At 43.0% G+C, this 13436-nt stretch overlaps 1 protein-coding gene across 7 annotated transcripts in view; it reads left to right on the top strand.

Moving 5' to 3' along the window:
* Positions 1-5030: 5030 nt before the first annotated feature.
* Positions 5031-13436, top strand: part of BIN1 (bridging integrator 1) — a 107297-nt gene continuing 98891 nt past the window's right edge. For all 7 annotated transcript variants that reach the window (XM_026095624.2, XM_026095606.2, XM_026095587.2 and 4 more), the window contains exon 1: positions 5031-5234. In XM_026095624.2, coding sequence (XP_025951409.1) covers positions 5151-5234 — 84 coding nt within the window. In that variant the 5' untranslated portion in view covers positions 5031-5150. The remainder of the gene's footprint in view (positions 5235-13436) is intronic.

Here is a 13436-nt window from a genome sequence, read left to right as displayed (position 1 = left end):
ACTAGATAATGGTGACAGATGTCTGACTTACCCTTAAAAATAATCTTGTCAAGTTAAATGGAAAGATAGAAGTCACCTTAGGCTCTTTCCAAATATTGTCCCAGAAGAATGCATGATCTGAAATTGAAAGAAAAAAGCAAACAGGCTGTTCAAGCAAGGTTGAGTCAGAGCTTCATTAGATTTTGGTACATAATACATTTTGTGTAATTTGTTGTTTTCAAGGTGTTAGACTTACTGTCTTAAACTGGCGTTTCTCAGGTGAGAGTACTAAAGGGAGTGATGCTGGCAATGAGTTAGGCCCACTGACTTTTAGTGTTATGGCTAAAGTTAGAGCAGAAACAAGACTGTGGCCCAAACAACCAAAGGCTTTAGGATTCTTTAAAATCTGAGCCTCAGCTTTGAATACAAACAAGAAACCATGATTCATCAGACTCATCTTCTGTTATATTAGTACTTGGGTAAGGGGGCTTCAGTGTTGTCTGAATAATTCATTGCAAATATCTATATGGCACTATCCATTATGAATATTTTAAGAATTCAATAATGATATGTTTACCATAAACATCTCCTTTATTTAACCCAGCTCTGCTGTTTTAAAAAGACAGTAATTATAAACTTAAAAACCAGAATTTTTTAATGAAAAGAAAAATTGGTGCTACTAGGTTTTAATCTTCCCTGTAACTGGAACAGAGAATATATACTTCCAGTTGCATGAATGTTAAAAACCACAGCCATTGTCATTTTAAAATTCTTCTATTTAAATGAAATGGAGTACACATTAAAGCTTTTGCCACCAGCAGGAGGGAAACAGTTATATTTTGATTATCACAGCATGTAGTTCTAAATGCACAAGCTACAATCGAAAGGTTCAAGTCAGAAAAGATAAAGATGTATTAATGGGCACATTGCTGAAATCACACTTTCAAAAATAAAGTTTTGTACCAATTTAAATTGGGAGTCATGAAAACAACATCCTGCTCACAGATGGACTAACTTGGCAAAAACAAGGGAGGGGGGAGATGTAGCAACAATTTGTGCAATGAAGGGAATAAATTGTATCTAAACTGCAAAATAATAGACTCCAACCCAGCAAAGCACTTAAGCGTATGCTTCACTGTAAACATGTGAGCAGTTTATCTGTCTTTAATGAGATGACTGAGAAGTAAAATGCTTTTATGGGGTTGAGACCTAAAGGAAGCATCATTGACTAGAATATTAATCAATTAAGAAAACAATAAAAAAGCAATGTTAGGTATGCAAATAAGTGCATTTGTGTTACGCTATTTCTTGTATTTGTTTCTTCCCTATGAACTTTGTAAATGAGTCAAACAGTCACCAGTGAGATTGACTACAGGTGGGTTTCATAACCCACCTGGGTTTCTTAACTTCAGCTATCTAAGCTATTCACCTAATCTCTCTTTGTAGCTAAGGAGGAGGGGAGATGTTTCCAGAAGCTGTTCTGTCTCTTGACTGATCCTTTGGAGGGACTGATTTCCTTCTTGACCATAGAAGGAGCCTAGGTGACCTCAATTTAGATTAGACTAGACACATTTAGCTGGTTACAGTTAGGAGAAATGAAGAGTGTCCTAGGATCCATTGTTAGAATAAATTTGACAAATATTCATATATTAAACCTAATGAATCTTATTCCAAGAATTGGATGTAAGTATCAAATTCTCTTCATTTTGATTCCATTTGTGCATAATCTGTCACTAAGGGTTTCTAAAAGGTTAAATAGCCCAGCCTTATACAAGGCATATATGAATATAAGGCATCCTTCACTTGCTAGCCTGTATGTTTATCTCTATTACTATGTGCAGTCCTGCTGACATGTGAAATGATTTACACCTGTGAAATTGTAAAAACAGAAGTAAATAAGATTAAGGTTAGAATGGTGATGGATAGGCCTGAACTGAAGCCTCTTCTGTTCACGTAGCAGGAGTCTTCAGCATATGTCAGCTGGCTAAAATGGCTTAAGTGAAGTTAATTCAAAAAAGTAGTATGTCATTGTATGTGATGTTCACTGGGTCTCATGCTAGGGTAAGAATACCTTTTGCTGCCACACCTGGAAGTCTGCAAGTGCTTTGTAGTTTTGATGCAGATCCAGTCAAGCACAGAAGTAACTGGGAAATGACTCATGCTGAGATGTGGATGGTTTTTGTTAATCCTAGCTTTTCAAGTGTACACAGTTTGTCATCATTTTTCATTGTGGTGAATGTTTGTGTCTGGCCATCTTTGTTTCACAACTGTCTGATGTTTGCCATGGACTCTCTTTTCAGCTCATGTGCTGCAGTCTCATTCTCTTTCCACTTCAAAGGACATAATCAGACAAAAATCTTTTCAAAACCAGTTTCACTGAAGAAGGCCCTAGGCAGGAGGAACAAGTATGTGAGGTAGGATGCAGGGGAATGTGTTCAGCCGCTGAAATGTCTGCTGTTTTATACTTGACATTGCAAATGTTTAATCACATGTGCATCTTTCACTCTTCAAAGCTCAGCTAAGAAGGAGATGGGGAGTAAGAAACAAAAAAAATGGCATGATAATTATGTTCACAGATGATACTAAATAGTGAGATGCTGCAAAATTATAGATGATACTGGACAAAGAGAAGTAATGGAAATACCTAATACAGTTCAAATCGTCGGTAAAATAAGATGAATTTAGGACAAATGCAGTTGCATAGCTACAGAAAAATATACTGAAATATGGATGCTAAATGCAAAGCCAAAAAGGAATTGAGTAAAATTGCATCTTAGTTTGCAATGCAGTGTTGCATCACAGGTATGCACATAAGCTTGAGTCTGAATATGTCTGATATCCCTGCATCATTGTTATATACATGGAAGAACATACCTAAGTATTTTATCAAACATGAATGATATGTCTACTAACATAATGCAAGTGTAGCTGGCTTTAAGCATGTTTCTGAATCAGGGCTTTTGTCATTTAAAAAGAAAGTCATTGTCATTATAGGAAACAAATGGAGAGGCACCCTCTCCTGAAGCCTCACAAGGAGGCGTTGACAGGTTCTCTGCTCACAGTTTCTAAGGGCTCTGTCAAAAGAACTTTTTTTATTTCAAGTTCTGAATGAAAGAAATAGTACTGAAGCAGAAAAATGAAACAATATATGAAATATAGGAGGAAAAATCTGGACTAGCTTTCCCAAGTAATCTCCTTCAACATTTTTCTGTTGCTTTAGATCGCAATAGTGGATGCTATGCTGTTCCCTATGTGTACGCAACTCCAGAGGTAATGGTGTTCATCTAGCAAAATAAAGGCTCTGGGGACACAGGTAGGTTTTGCTACCACCTTTCAATTAAAGTAGGTGTAAGAGATGCAAGTCTCCATCCTAAACAAAGGCAAATGCAAGTTTCTTAAGTGTGTAAATTCTCTGTGCACCATGGCTTTGGTTGATACTTTCCTGGGTAATGTGTGTGCACAGAGCAGATGCCAACTCAGACAAAGAAGTAGTCAGATAAACATGCAGAAGCAGAGAAGAAAGGAAGCTCCCCACCACCTGACTAAGCCCTCGTGTGTGGAACTGAACGAAGTTTTGGGGCTGAGCACTGGGTTTGAATGTCAGTGCTGAAGGGACTTCCTACATTCCAGGAAGAAAAACTTTGTCCCTTCTTGTAAAGGAACAGAATTTCATGAAAGGTGTGCTTGCTCTGTGGGTATGGCAGAGTGAGATGAAGCCCTGTGGGGATGAACGCTATGGCATAGGTGTAGTTTATGCAGTCAGCGGTCCACAGGCTCACTGAAGAGGGACAAGGACAGGCTACCGGCAGGATGCAACCTGCAGCATTGCAACCATATTGAAAAGCAGTTCAGTCGCCACCGAAGAGTAATTCCATGCAGGCTCAGGTACCGAGGAAGCAGGGTAAGTCAGGCCTATCCAGGATTCTGTGCTGTCATGGCTGGTTTTCTTCTGGTACTTGATGCAATTTTCGTGACATTTAAACGTCACTCAGTGCCCCTTTGCTACAATGTCTTCTGCAGTGGAGGCAGGCAAAGCACCTCACAGCACCCTCAGCGTTATGCTCCAACTGGAACAACCTTCAGCTGCAGCCATGCTGAATCCACAGGCAAACCCCAAAATGGGTAAAAAGCTGCTAGCATAACACATGCAGGGTTCGGTGCAAACAGTAACTAATCAGCCATGCTAATGCTCCTGTGAGGCAAGCTACTCATTTGATTATTGCCAATTTTCAGAGACAATACTGAGGTGAAGGCGCTTATCCGGGGTCCCGTAGTAAGTTGATACACGAGCCAGAATTAAAGGATGAAATCTTCTGAACTTCCAGCTCACTTCTAAAAACAGGCTGTTGATTCACTTATATTCTTGTGGGATTTTTTTGGTTTTATAAACTCTCAGTTTGTTAAAGGTCCAGAAATAATTTGAAAAGTATTTTTGCGGTATTTTTTATGAGTATTGACAACCAGTGATAGCAATTGGCAGTGCAAATCTCTTCAAACAAGTAAGTGGCATTTTGTTGCAACAGCAAAATCGTGTCAGCTACCTAATATTAATCATTTGCTACCATTTAGCATTCTAATTGCAGTGAGGACTAATATAGCCATCAGTCAGCATCTTCAAGTAAAATTCCTCATTTAGCCATTTTAAAATATTGGTGGCTCATGGGTCTGGTGTGGGAAGCACATCTCCTTTTCTGTGGGTGGCGGCAGCCGTAGCCGCCTTACTCCGGCAGACTTTAGACCATTTTGATAAGCAGGCAAGATACGCAACGAGGAGAGAAAGCTGCGGTTCGTCCTAGAATAAAACCTGCGGCTGACCCCTTTTTTTTTTTGTTCCCCCTCCCCAGCCCCCGGCCCTCCTCCTGCTCATCGGGGTGCAGCTATACCAGGGCAGGACTTTGCCGTGGCCGCTGCTCCTTAGCGCTGCCCGGGGCACCACGCGCGGCCCCAGCGCCCCCTCCGTCCGCCGCGGCCGCGGGGCCGTGCTGCTGCTGCCCCCTCCCGGGGCGGCGCGCGGCCCCTTTAAGGCGGCGCGGCGGCCGCGGCGCGCTGTCCCTTTAAAAGGCGGCGCCGGAGCGGCTCGCCGCGGGAGGCCGCGGCCATTGTGTGCCGGGTTTTGCCCCCCTTCCCGCCGGCCCGGCGCTCGCAGCCGCGCCGTTAAAAGAGCAGGCAAGATGGCTGAGCTGGGCGGCAAGGGGGTCACCGCGGGCAAGATCGCCAGCAACGTCCAGAAGAAGCTCACGCGGGCGCAGGAGAAGGTAGAGGCGGCGGCGGCTCCGCCGCGACCTGCGGGCAGCCCTGGGGCCGCCCGGCCTCCGCTCTCGGCTGCGGGGCGGCGTTGCCCGGGCCGGGGCGCCTGTGCGTGCGGGATCCCCGCAGCGCCCGGGGCGTTTGCCGGGGAGAGCCTGGGAACGCGAAACGCTGTGAGCGCCGCGGATTTACCGCCCGTCTGCGCGCTCTGGGGGAGGAGGATGAGCAGAAACAGCTTCAGATTCAGCCTGGAAGAGGGGAGGAGGACCGAGAACTGCCTATTGGCTTTAAATTTGTAGATATAGGTTGTTTTAGCAGAAGAGACCTTTTTATAATGCTTACGTTGCATTTCGTACAGCGATTTCAAGAGCTGCACTGCATATGTAGCTGTGCTGCATAGGTAACCTTAAAGACAGCGAGGAAAGAGAGATGGGCACCCCCTTCCTTGCTTATCTTGTAAAAACGTAGGATGGTGTTTGCAGCTTGTGTTACTGCCCTTGAGCTCCAGATTTCGAGCTGGCTGTAAGGCAGAAACCATAGCCTCCCTGAACGCTGCGCTGTTGCCTGGCGGGGGGAGGGATGGATTTTGAATCCTGGGGCCCCTCTCCCCGCTCTGCACCCTGTGCTGGAGAAAGGTGCCAGGAATAGGCAATGGATAGTTTTCACGTTCATCTCTCTGGCATGCTGCTTCTGGCGCCAGATGCCTGCCCTGTGTAGGGATTATTAGACGTTTTACGCAGGGACATTGATCAGCTGCTTTTATCTCCAGCACGCACATCTTGGTTTTCAGTGATTTGCTGTGGGATGACATTGACTCAATAAGGACTGGTGTAGCTTGGAGGGAGGGAGGGTGGAACAGATCGGCCCTATTGCTGCTGCTGTTTCCTGGGAGTTATCTTTAGCAGATTTAATCTGCAAGGTTTGGGACTGGATGCAGTGCTAGCCTGAGCCTTGTACCGATCATTGACACTGTTTGAAAATGCTGCTGGGTCAGAATGGGAATGCAAACCTATGGGGCCTAATTCTGTCCATACTGCTTCCACCAGCTTAAAGCTGGAGTGGGCTTTGAACTTGCTTTACTGGTCTGGAAGAAAACAAGTGAAGAGCAGATCCAGTGTAGAACTGGCTGCAGCAACAAATTCTTGGCCTCCCTTCTTACACTGCCCACTAACACCTGGTCTTTTATTTTAGAGGACCCTTTTCTGTGGTTGAACATGGCTAAATCTGTGCCTTTTTCCCTTATTGGAATCGCAGGTGACAGGACAGGAAATCTGTCTCCTGATATTGGATGCACCTTGAAGTCATCACAGATGCTAAATTGATTCTGCATTAGCCACCAGATGGCAATCATATTTTTAGCTAATATTAAGGTAGATGATAAGGGCTGAGTTGCTGGCCTACTGATGAAATTACTACATTTACTGGTGCAGCTTAGAGCCCAATGTAGCCTGCCAGGCCCTTCCCCTGCTTCTTATCTGAGCACCTGCATGTTCTTTTCCTAGGGAGAGATTTTCCCATAAAGTCATCATAACTAGATATCCTGTTCAGTTACTTATTCCCTGATGGTGACTGAGGATATGGTGATGTCTGGGGACAGGGATATAGGAGGAACAAGAATAATAATAATGGAGTGCTTAGCTGTGTATTTCAAGGAGTATATGTGATCTGAGATCCTTGTTTGTGTCTTTACATAGAAAAAGCGCAGCTAGTTTCCCTATAAGGAAGAAAAAAGCTCAAAGCACTTGCTCCTAAGTTAACACAAATCCTGGGCCCTTCAGCTGTTATAATTCTGATATAAACAAAACAACTCTGCTTTCTGGGCTTTAAAAAAGAAAAAAAAAAAAGCTTTGTGTGCTTTATTATCTGACTGGCTTCTACATACTATTTTAGCTTCCTCTTTACTGGTACCTCTGTTGTGGAGCGTTAGGGACTTAACCCTTGTCTCTGAAGGACGGGCTATTCACTGAGGCAGGCTTGTGTATGTGAACTTCCAGCTAGTGAGGAATAATACAGCTGAATATGTTGTGGACAGATGGCATCAGTGATTATGGTACTGTGCTGGTGTTAATCATGCTGTATATTCTTTCAAACTGTAGATATGTGTTAATGTGTGTTTAGCAGGAAGGATAAGCTACCAGTGTGTATGCTTGGAGATGAGAACCAGGTGTTTTTTTTTAAAAAAAAAAAAAAAAAAAAAAAGTAGTTAAGCAAAGGTGTGCAGAGGTAAATCTGAGTGCACAACAGCCCAAGTGCTTAAATGTATTAGAAGAATATCTGAAGGGATAGTGAATGGGGTTTAACTTTCCTTTTTGAGGCAAATGTATTTTGAGGCTTAAACAAGCTGACAGTGTTCCATTTACGTATCCTCTTTCAATTTGAATTTAGGATAAAAATTCTTCCCTTCAGTGTGATTCTCCTCCCTTCCCCCCCCCCCCAGCTTGAGCCCTGAGACTTTGACCTCAGCAATTCCCCTCATGGTGAATTTAAGCTTTGTGTTGAGCAAAGAATGATGTCTTGTTGTTCAGTGCAGAATTTGCACTGAAACACTGTACACATCCTTTTCTCCCTTCTGAGATGGCTATTATGTAAAATATGTAAGATATTCCTTCAGAAGTACTGTTTGTTTTGAGCCTTTCAGCAAAACTGTTGGCTATTTTTGGAAGATACTTTCTCAATTCAAGAGGAAATATAGGGCAGAATAGTTGACTATGCCTTTTGCAAATGGGCTATGCACCCTTTTAACCTCTCTCTCAATTAAAATGTAGCCTCAAGTACGATACTTTGCAATAATTTGCTCATTGTCCAGAGATCTGTGTTAAGTAAGTTCTTGCCTCTGTCAAGAGGAACCTACCTAGCAAAAAGGAACCATGCAACCAGTGCTAACTCATCATCCTTTGCAACTAGCGATTAGGAGATTCAGGCTGGAAGTCATGTGAATTAGTTATTTCTCCTTAATGCTGAGCTGTACCAGCAAGAGAGTTGTTCACTGTGATTGTTCATCCTGTAGAGAGCTGCAGGATTTTCAGGCTGAAACTTTAAGGTCTGAACCTTTCACAGGTTCTAAATTACTTCAAAGGGAGGGAAAGTTTGATGCCTCAAATGTATCTTGGAGAGAACATAGAGTCTGCATGCTCTTTAAGCTTCCTCAATGAACACTTGACAGGGTTGGGAGGCTTTTTCTTTGTATCTAATAAACCAGCCTCTGAACGAAAATATGCAACTATGTGGGCTATTTTTATGTTAAATTTTGGAAATTTTTCAAAAATATCCCAAACTTATGTGTTTGAAGAGTGTCCTTTTCCTGCTTCTACAAACCTTCCTATTTTGAACAAATTAAAATAGATTCTCAGTGACACGATGTAAACCTGGTGTCATGGTAACTACTCTGTGAGGTTCCAGGAGGGGCTGAATTCATGGAGCAATTAAAGTGTGGGTTTTTTTGGTGCTCAGATGGCAGTGAGAGGCCATCTCACAGGATCAACCTGTTTGCTTTCCTCCAGCATCCCCTTAGGGTTAGGAAGAGATTCAGAATGGAGAGAGAGAATTGGGTGTGAGCACGCTGATTGAGGATTTATGTTGTCTGGAGATTAAGAGACAGAGCTGGGGAGACAAATAGTGAGGTTGATATAGGAAGGAGAGATTTTTTTCCTCTGGAGCTTTTTTCTTGTGTTGAGAGGAGTAGAAATGAATGAACTTCTCTTTATGGACATAGTCTGAGCATGGGAAGTTCCTATCCTGATAGGAGCCAGAGGTCTCTTGCTCTGTTTTCGCTATTACAAAGCTGGGTCAAATTAGAAGTCTGAAACCTGGTCTCTGTGGGGCATGTTCTTCTGTGACATTAATAGACTATTGTTCTCTTTCATTCTTTAAATCTGACATACCAACAGACCTTTACCAATAAATCATGCCCTTTTCTCTTTCTCCCCTCCCTAGCCACAGGGGAAGGATTCATTCTAGGACCCAGGGAAGTTCAGTTTGGACAGCCCTTGTATTAGAGAGTGTGACTTAAGTTGTAGACTCTGCTACTGACTTGTTGTGTTGCTGTGAGATGTCATTTCTGCTTTCTGTGCTTGAGGTACTTCATTTATCCCACCAATATTTACCCATCTCCATCTTTGCAAGGTTTCCCTTATTAAACCTTCTGTTGGAGAAAAGTTCTGGTCACCTCTGGTTAAGCACTCCAAGGAGGTTGGGCCGCATTCCCCATCTCACAGGGCTCGTCTGACCTTAGCTGCTTGTAGCCAGGCTTGCTGACGGTTATTCCCCATCCACTGCAGTGCGAAAGGATTTGTATGCCAGTAAACCAAAGGCTTTTCTGAAGAATTTTCAACTCAGCCATGCAGAATAACCAAGGACATTGGCCTTGAGAAGGAGGGCAGAGGACTGCTCTTGGCAGGCCACTGTGGCCTGATGTCCCAATTCTTTTTCCAATTAACTTGTCTCATGTAACAATTGTAGTAGCATGAACCCTGTCAAGAAAGGATCTTTTCCATTTCCCAGAATCTTAGGTTTTGTTTCTTTCCCTTCCTTATCCCTTGCTGAACATGAGAAGGTTGTGATTTGTGTGGAGCAGGGTTTGCAAAAGGCACGGCCTGCATTTTGAAGTTGACCTGATAAGACTACTTTTTTTGTGTGTGTGTGTGTGTGTGTGTGTGCGTGCACACGCGTGTGTCTTTTAAACCACCTGTAGGTGGAACATGGCAGCTGAGAAACCTGGAATGCAGTCTCAGCCCCTGTTGAAGCAGGTGGGAGTCTATACCAAGGAAAAGCACCCAAAAAGCTTAAACCAAAATTAAATGCAGCCTTCTTCAGGATTCAGCTGTCAGAAGCTGCCTGATATGTAGAACCTCAGCAGATAGGGAAGGAGGCTTTAAATGAAACATAATAGATCCAAAGAGCTCTCTTGTTGAGAAGGAAACATCACATATATCTATGTGAGAGGAGGGAAATTCCATATTGATTTTGCTTCAGGATCCTTCTGTCTCTTCAAAGCCTGTATGTTTTTTGTTTGGCTTTGCATAGGGTAGGATGGTGTGGAGAGTAGTATGCCTTGTTCTGTCAGGGAGGCAGAAAAAATTGATAGAGCCGGAAGAGTTGTTCTCTTGCCAATCCAGCAAGAAACTGATTCTTTTTTTTTTTCCTGGAAAACTTCCCAGAAGATAAGGAAAGGGCTTCTTTATTTCTATTAGCTTGGTTTCTCAAGAAGGCAAGGCTTATTAGGTGACAGGAATAGAATCTCAAAGATACTATGGGTCTAAAGAGTGCTTGAAAGCAAGCACTGGGTAGAGGAGAGTAATCTGAATTAATGCTCCTAATGTACAGATGATCCCAATATGAGCTCAGACTATATTACTGGGTATCGGATAATCTGCACGGGAAGGGTAAGCAGGTGGGGGTGGGGGAATGAAATAGGAAACCAGGCTGTACGTGTTCCCCTCCCTGCCCATGGAACAGTTTGATTTGCAGGGCATTTATGGTGTCCTGGTGAAGGCACCTCTTCCTGTGGGGTTGGCAATGGACTTCTGAGAAGCAGAATCTCAGTAGAAAAGGCCCAGAGCTATTCCTGGTCACCCTTACCTGCGAGTTCTTGTCCTACAGCAAACTCTCTTCAGTGCTGTTCATGTGAGATCATGGACTTGCAGTGGTTCATTAAAGCAGCTGTCATTTAATAATGAAGAGTTTTAGTGAGACTCTAGGAAGGATGGGATTAGTGTTACAAAACTCATCAGTTGGAAGGTGACATCAAAACAGTCTGTCCTGTCCCCCCATTGTGCATGCTGATTGTTAAGCAAGGTTTTGTTTTTCTTGCCACAAATGTTATTTATTTCAGCATCACAAACGCTCCTGGCACATAGCTAGCAAATGACAGGACTAGCCAAACTGTCCAGGAAAGCAGTGTTGCAGCCTGAGGTGTTCAGCATCTTACAGGATTGGGCTCTTTGGGAAGAAGATAGTAATAACAAAAATGGAAGTTTTCTCTCCTTCCTGCCTCTTTGTACAGAGAAGCAAGATCCTCTTGCTTGTCTTAAATGTCTTAAACCTCTGGTTGTAGAAACTTTTTGAGTGATGAGATGGTAGCTTAGATTGACAGGTGTTAGAGTGCCTATTTTCACTGTCATGGTGACAGGATGTGTGAGCTGCAAATGGTGAGACTTTCTGACAGACTTTCTGACTGTCTACCTATAGATGCAGAGATCAAACCTTCTTCCCCCAAAGTGCTGTATGGGCAACCTGACGTTCCCATGACGATGCACCTGATTTTCCCAAGTAGAACAGACTTGCAGCCCTGTCTTCTTGTGGCCACAGCTGAGGGCTCAGCACGCAGGGCTCCCTAAGTGGGCTGGCAAAACCAGGGTGTGCAGACCAGCTGCTTCTGCTTTGGGATAAGACTGGATTACTGTGTGCTGGTTTTCACAAAAAAAACCTGTGCGTTCCCCACTCCAGACCAATGGGATGGGATCAAATAGTAAAATAAGAATAAGGCTTCCTAGGAGAGCTGCTGACATCTGTTGAATACCATTGAGGTCCCTTGTGACATTGTCAGCCTCTATTTTAGCCTATTCTTGAGGGACTAGATATTTGCTTTTCTCTAACACCTGTAATATTGAATGCATGAGTGCTGGCAAACCTGTATTGTTCTGGCATTTGTACTGCTAAGCCAAAAGGGAGCCTCTCTCAGGGAAAGGGATTGGAGGGAGGAGGAAGTCATCTACTGTGACCTGCAGGTTTAAATCTATTTTCCCTATGATATTAATTCACTATTTAATACTGTCAGGACATGAGTGGGGACCTCTTCGGAAACACGTGAACTTCTGGCATCAGGGCAAGGGATAAATAAATCTTGGCAGGTGTTTTTTCAGTAAGTGAATGTGAGTGACTGGATCTCAAAAGGTTCAGGTATCCCTTGGAATATCTCCTAACCTTGCTGTCCTCTGAAATTGCTTGATCTTTACATAACTGATAAGTATTGCAGGATGGGTCCAGCCCCTTGTTCCTAGAGAAAAACTGGAAGTATTATTATTAGCAGAAAATAGGATTTATGGGGTTTTTTTTGTTTTCATTTAGGTTACAGTTTTATTTTGCTGACTGGCTTGCTTAGTTTTGGTTCTTAGCTAGTACCCTGAAAGCACCTCTCTCTTGTTTGGTCCTTCTGTGGTCTGAAGGAACGGCCCTGGGAAATGGGACTAGAAATGGCGCACCCTGATAGGTGTATGTACAGGTTATATGCATATATCTTCATATACCGGTACAGGTTATATGGATATATATTCACTTGGTGAAGATCTAGTTGTTGACATGTTGATTGGTGTAAGTGTGGGTGTTATCACCTGCAGTCAGTTTAGAAACTAAGTTTTTTATATGGTGTTTAACTCTTTTTTTTCCTAAAGTTTCTGCTAAATTTATTGTGTTGGGAGCTTGTGTTCAGGAAAGGTTTGGTTGCTACGTACATGTTTGAGGAAAGACTTGGAAGCCAGAGTTCAGTGTGTTACACAGACCTCCGTGGAGAGAGAGGCCTTGCGGAATCAGTATGAAGCAGCTGTGGAAAGTCTTGATGAACTGAGGAAAATATAACGTGTTTGCACACACCTCTGCAAGTACACAGGTGTAACACGGATATTTCCACTACTTAAACTGTCTTGGGGTAAACTTTGGTTAGATCTGTGACTGGCAGATTAAAGTATTGGAGTAATTAAGCTCAGTAAGCATTTCCAGAGAGGCGCAGGAATTGAGAAACAGTTAGGAGAGACTGGGCATAAAAGCCAGACAGTGCTGACTTTCTTTTTGTCTCCTTCCTTAGAAGAAAGGAGAAGTCTGGGTGTCAGTATGTTCTTAATATAGGCTGCCAGGCAGGATGGAGAGTGCAAACTCTATCTGTTTTGGAGGAAAGCGGTACTTAAAAGCAACTAATCACTCTGTGAAAACCATTGGCCATTGTTAATCTCTTAACGATACACAGGTATCAAAGTCTGAAATACTGCCCTTTGCAAAGATTTGACATTAAGGTTCAGAAAGCTGGAAGCCTGTTTTGAAATGATTTATTTCTTGGTAATTCTTCATTGATCACAGTGTTTATTTTGTGTATTTTAAGTAGGTTTATGACTTCTTGTTAAAATTGCGTAAGAACCATGCTAGTTTCTCCGTTCGCTTGAAAGTTATCTTTCTAGCAGGGTGATTACAGATTGGACTAGCTAAATTACAAATGTTTTTCT

The sequence above is a fragment of the Dromaius novaehollandiae genome, chromosome 7 (assembly GCF_036370855.1).
Source record: "Dromaius novaehollandiae isolate bDroNov1 chromosome 7, bDroNov1.hap1, whole genome shotgun sequence".
Taxonomy (NCBI): domain Eukaryota; kingdom Metazoa; phylum Chordata; class Aves; order Casuariiformes; family Dromaiidae; genus Dromaius; species Dromaius novaehollandiae.
This window is presented reverse-complemented; position numbering and strand designations above follow the sequence as displayed.